Consider the following 6726-nt stretch of genomic DNA (forward strand, 5'->3'; position numbering starts at 1 on the left):
AAAAGAAGAAATATAGCTTATAGCATGTAAAAATAATACATGAATATGTTTTATATTACATATTGTTTATTTTTCTTTTTTAAAAAAATATGAATGGTGTGTTGTCTTGAAGTAATATAGAGGCAGAAAAAAAAAAAAATATAATATATATATATATATATATATATATATATATATATATATACATATATTATACAAATTTTATAGTTATGTGCATAATTAATTAAATTTTATTATTATGTGGATCTATATTCACATGTTTTTTATACAATATGGAAATGTTCATTTTTTACTTTTTTTAATAACATATTAAATATATATATATATATATATATATATATATATATATGTGATATATTTTTTTTTATGTGTATTTTTTTAAAAACGTTATATAGTTCTTTATTAATATGAACAACTCATTGTAGCCAATTTTTTATATGATAAGAAAGAAATAATAAATACCTACACACTTATCAAAATAAATTCATATTTTTTAATATATAAATAAATATATAAAAAAATATATAAAAAAATATATATATAAAATATATATATAAACATATATACATATATATATCTATTAACACTAAAATGTTTAAAAAATTGATATATATTTTTAAATAAATTATTTTTTCAATATATATTATAACACAATTCTGTAATTTTTATTAATTAGAGTTAATAATAACAAAAAAAAAAAAAAAAAATAAATAAAACTATAGTTATATTTAAAATATTAAGCATAATTCTTTTTTAATTTTTAATATATACTTTGAGAATATGTTTCATGTTTAAAAAATAGAAAAAACAGGACATAAAAAAGGATAGTCCCTCAAAAATGTATAAATATAAAAAGTATATATATTATATATATATATATATATATATATTTAATTTTTTACAAAAAAAATTTTTTTTTTTTTTTTTTAAGAAAGGAATAAATATTCCTTCACATTGTAGATTTTAAAAGAATGATATGAAATATTTTTTATTCTGTTGATTTTTATGATTTTATTTTAATTTTTTGTTTTTATTTTGATCCATTTTTAATGCCTTTGATATTTGGCTACCAAAATTATACCTGTTTCCTATTTTAGTATTTAGTATGTGATTTTTTGATAATACTCCATATTTTTTATGATTAATTTTTTGATCTTTGTTTTTTTTATTTTTATTAATTATTTCTGTATTTCTTTTTACTAATTGATTAATACTACCTGTTTTTTTAAATTGGTTTAATATTTTTTTTTTTTTTTTCATTTTTTTTGATTTTCGTATAGATTTCTTTTCATCTTTGGTTAATTCCTTTTGTTGTTTCATATGTTGAGGGTTAAAAATTTCTTCTGCTGTTTTTTTATTTTTGTCAGATAAAATCATAGGTACTGAATCTTCAATATTTAATGTAGCCATTTTATTATTTTTATTATTTAATAAAATTGGTTTTGGAATAAAATAATCATTCGATAAGGAATCACATGCATGCATAATTTTTTTGAATAAATTCATAATTTCGATTTTTTGTAAATTATTTTCTTTATTTTTTGATTGTGAGTTCATAATTTCATCTTGATATTTTTGTGTATATTCATCTACTAGGCTTATTTTACTTTTAGAAAAATTTAAATTATCAAAATTGATTTCATCATTTTTATTAAATTCTTCAAGTTCAATGTCTTCTATAGCTTTTTTTTCCACATCATCAAAAAGCATATTTTGTATTCTTTGTTTTACAACAATTTCGATTTCGTTATTTAATGTGTTCATTTTATTTTCTTTTTTTTTATATGAATTCGTATTATTCTTTTTATTATGTCCATCTCCATATGTATGTTCTTTCTCTTCATCATCACCATCATCATCTGTATTTTCCATATCTCCTACATTTTTATTTTCCAGAGTATTATTGTTGTTCAAAGTATTCAATTTGGGGATTTCGAAGTTTAAATTTAAAATACTATTCTTTGGTCTATTATATCCATATGCTTCTCCTTTTAGAGACCAGTGTTTTTCAGCAACTAGCTCTTTCTCGATTTTTTCTTTTTCTTGCACATCATCCGTTTTTTTATTATCATTAAATTCGTTTGATAAAGAGTCCTTCTCATTATCACTAAGACGACTGTCGAATTGGTTTATTTCGTATATATCTTGTTCTATCTTTTTATCATATAATTTTTTCTTTTCATAAGATTCTTCGTTAAGCTTATCATCATCATAATTATCGTTATCGTAATTATCATCATCATAATTATCGTTATCGTAATTATCATCATCATAATTATCGTCATCGTAATTATCGTCATCGTAATTATCGTCATCGTAATTATCTTCATTATCATTATCTTCATCATCATTATAATCATCATCATTATAATCATCATCATTATAATCACCATCATTATAATCATCATCATTATAATCACCATCATTATCTTCATCATCTTTAACATCTTCATCATCATCATCATCTTTGTAAAAATCGGCATACTTCATTCTTTTCGCATCCTCATATGTATCCTCAAAATTATTTAAATCAATTTCCTCCTCATCACTTTCTTCATTTTCATCAAATTCATAATTTCCATTTAGTTTCTCCATTTCTTTGTCCTCTCGTTCAGTAATTTTTAACATTTTTTTTTCCTCATTATTTAAAAATGATTCCATTTCATCGAAATTAAAAAACCTATCTTGATTCTCATCTTCCTCAAGATATTCCCTATGGTTAATCTCATCATTTTTGTTATTTTCCTTTTTATTTATCTCCGATTCTTTATTTCGAATTGAATTTTTTTCTTTTCTTTTCTTTGTGCCATGGTCACTACTCATATTATTCTCCCGTTTTTTTTTTTTGTTTATTTGTTTTTCTTTTTCAGAAAATGGTATCTCTTCAGATGTTTCAAAAAATGTATTATCGTCACTTAATTCATTTAAATCTCTATTTAACTTATATGCTGACTTTATTTTCTTCTCCTTCTTTTTATTACATTTCTCTTGATCAATTTGTTTTTCATATCTTTTAAAAAACTCAAGAAGGTTATTTAAATTTTTCTTTTTTATTAAACATTCGATTAAGTACCACAGTTGTTCTGAGTCTAAATTTGATTCTTTTATATTAATACTATCCATATTTATATCGTTGTAAAAATATTTAATTAAAAAATTACAAAAATATTCAATCATATCTACTAAACTCTCTTTATTTTCCATAAAACTACATTTATTATCGTTACCTAGTTTATCAAAACTAGTAAAGGAATTTATAAAATCCGTATACTTTTTTACTTTCCCCTCATCCATATTTAATAAACATAAAACAATTATATAATAAGATATATTATGCTAAGACCAAAGGACGACCTATCTAATATATATATATATATATTATATATTATGATGTTGAAAGTTTATTAAATAAAAAAGTTATTTAAATCAACAAATAAATTAACAATAAATAAATGAATATATATATATTATTACATATATATATATATATATATATATAAATTTTTTTTTTTTTTCATTTCAACACTGATATTAATTATTATTTTCATATAATTATATAATAATGCTCCATAAATTATTCTTTTTATATCTTATAATAATATTTGTATATATAAAAAAATAAAAAATTATAGAACATGTTTTATATTAAACATAAATATATATACATACATATATATATATATATATATATATATATAATATATATATATTTTATTTTTTTTTTATGATTCCTCTTTTACAAAAAAATTATGAAAAAAAAAATATATTTTTATATAACAATAATATTTAATTTTTAAATTTTTTTTTTTTTTTACATATGAGTAAAGATATAAAATCTTACAAAAAAGAAAAGAAAATTTATAGGGTCTATATAAATATATAATATATATATAATAAAATATTTTATATAAGCATATTTATATATATATATACATAAATAAATATTACCTATATAAGATTTATATATATATTATTTATATATATATATTTTTTTTTGGAAAAAAGAAAAAAAAAAAAAGTAATGTTGTAAAATAAAAACATAAAGAACAAAAAAAAAAAAAAAATAATAAAAAAATAATAAAAAAATAATAAAAAAATAATAAAAAAGTAATAAAAAAATAATAAAAAAATAAAAAAAAAATAATTATAAATAAAACGAAAAATCATTTCTTTTCTTTTTTTAATTATTAAACCTATCAACCAACTGAACAAAAAAAAAAAAAAATCTCCTTTTTATAACTCCACGTTTTATATTTATATCATGTATAATATGAATTAGGGGCTCACAATTTAAAAAATAAAAATTTCAATGATGGCTTTACATGTTTATATAAAATAATAAAATGATACAATATTTTTTCGTTACCTAATATGTATATATATATATATATATTATATTTATAACATTTTTTCAAAAGGATTAATAAAAAAGGATGATAATCATATATTTTGCTTAATCACAAAAAAAAAAAAAAAAAAAAATTAAAATATTCAACGGTTATATAAATATATATGTAAATATTTATATATATATATATATATATATATATATATATATATATATAATGATGTACTTATGCTAGATGTGTATGTAAAAATTAATGATTAAGAAATAATAAATAATACTATAATATATACCTTTAATTATATGTTTTATTAATATTTAACCTTCTATCTAAACTATAATCTATATTTATATTTAGGGTCATCCCAAAAAAAATATGAAGATATAAGGAAATATTCACATATATATATATATTTATATTTATATATATATATTTATTTATTTATATTTATAATCAATTCAATATTGTACGATTTACGTTTTAAAAAAAATAAAGAATTAATAATATCTCCCAAGTTATATATAATATCTTCTAATGAGGCTCGTTGAACCATTTTTTAATTTTTTCCTACACATAATTTTTAATTTGGATATTTACTAAACGTGTATAAAAAGATTATACATATTATAAAAACAATATATACATACATACATACATATGTATGTATGTATATACATGTTTAGATATAAGTTTATTATATCTTGTGTAGGTTTTAAAATTAAAAAGTGAAATTGTCCATTTGAGTGTGCCATCATAAGAACATTTTTCATATGAGTGTTTTTAATTTTACATGTATAAAATTAGGGATAAAGAAAGAGTTTCTTTGTATGTATGGTGGTGGCTTACGTTTTTTTAGAATACGGGGTTACAAATTTGATTCTCTAGGAGAAAGTCAAAGTTTGAGTGCAGATGTTATTGAAGAGTTAGATAAGATAAGTATGGTTTCTTTAAAAACCATAAAAATTCCTGATTATATAAGAATAAAATTATATAATTTATCAAAACAATTTATAAAAAAGAAAGATTTAGAGAAATTGGGACGTTATATGTCTAAAAAAATAACTAGTAGAAATTGTGTTGAGTTACCAAAAGTATTACCATCAAAATTATTATGTTATAATGAAGAAGAAAGAAATAATATCGAAAGAATGTTAGATAAGAAATCATATAAATTTTTAAAAACATTTATTACAGAATATAAAAAAAAAGTAAAAGATATAGATCAAGTATCTATAAGTTATTCTGAAGATATAAGACATAAAATAAATATATCCTTTTTCCCTGAGGTATCTATAGCTTATACATTACATACATTTAATGGTAAGTATGCAGTATTATATAGAATTCTTAAAGAAATTAAATTACGTATACCAAATTTTTTACCTTTACATATTTTACATGTTTCTGAAATACCGGCAATTGGTATTATAGCGTATACTGAAATTTTTGAACATCCATATAAACATATTCTTTCTATACAAGCTTCTGAACATTTATTATCTATATCTAAATATTTAACAGATCACATACCAAATATACAACATCAAATAAATTTATATGAACATACACAATCTTCATATGACTTGATAATTTTATCTCATATGCTTCTTTCATTATATGATCATAATTCAAGAAATATTTTTATTAAAAACTTATGGAATAAACTATCCAAAGGTGGTATTATAATTATTGTAGAAAATGGTACACCCACAGGCTTTCGTATGTTACATGCTATAAGAGAAATGTTTATATGTGATTTAAAATATGATAAATTTCATATTGTCGCACCATGTCCACATGAAAGTATATGCCCTTTGGCTCTCACAGGAAAAGACTGGTGTCATTTTTCACAAAGAGTACATAGGTTATCTCATCATATTTATTGTAAAGGTAGTCGAGCTAAAAATGTAGAAGAAGAAAAATATTCTTATCTTGTTATACGAAAAGAACAAGGACCACGTACCAAATATATTAATGAACAACAAACTTTAACACTTCAAGAAAAATCCTTTTTCTGGCCCAGAGTTGTTATGCCTACTATAAAAGCAGCAAAACATGTACTCATAGATGTATGCTCTTATCCCCATAATTTTCAAAGGCTTGTTGTTACAAAAAGTTCCCCCCTAATAACAAACCTCAAAACAAAAACGGGCCACATATTAAAAGGATATGGATATAAAAATGCAAGAAAATTATTATGGGGAGACCTATGGAGATTTACTAAAAGAGTAACACGACCCGACGCACGCTTATATACTCCAGAACAAACAAAGCAGCACTTATATCGTTTATATAAAAAAATGAACAAAAAAAAAAATTCTCATTCTTTAGTAGACAACAAGACTAAGGAATATTTCGATTCACGTTCCATACAGTATTA

General features: G+C 20.1%; 2 protein-coding genes across 2 annotated transcripts; one reads left to right on the top strand and one right to left on the bottom strand.

Annotated features, from left to right (window-relative positions):
* Positions 1-1011: 1011 nt before the first annotated feature.
* On the bottom strand, positions 1012-3294 carry PRSY57_1026400 (U3 small nucleolar ribonucleoprotein MPP10, putative; the record flags this gene model as incomplete). The annotated part of the gene is made up of 1 exon (XM_012907853.2): positions 1012-3294. One exon carries the CDS (start codon positions 3292-3294, stop codon positions 1012-1014), a length of 2283 nt encoding a protein of 760 aa, XP_012763307.2.
* A 1879-nt stretch (positions 3295-5173) lies between these two features.
* Positions 5174-6726, top strand: PRSY57_1026500 (mitochondrial ribosomal protein S22 precursor, putative; the record flags this gene model as incomplete). Its single annotated transcript, XM_012907854.2, has 1 exon — positions 5174-6726. A coding segment is annotated over one exon (1553 nt), but the record flags the coding sequence as incomplete, so codon positions are not given.

The sequence above is a fragment of the Plasmodium reichenowi genome, chromosome 10 (genome assembly GCF_001601855.1).
Source record: "Plasmodium reichenowi strain SY57 chromosome 10, whole genome shotgun sequence".
NCBI lineage: Eukaryota > Apicomplexa > Aconoidasida > Haemosporida > Plasmodiidae > Plasmodium > Plasmodium reichenowi.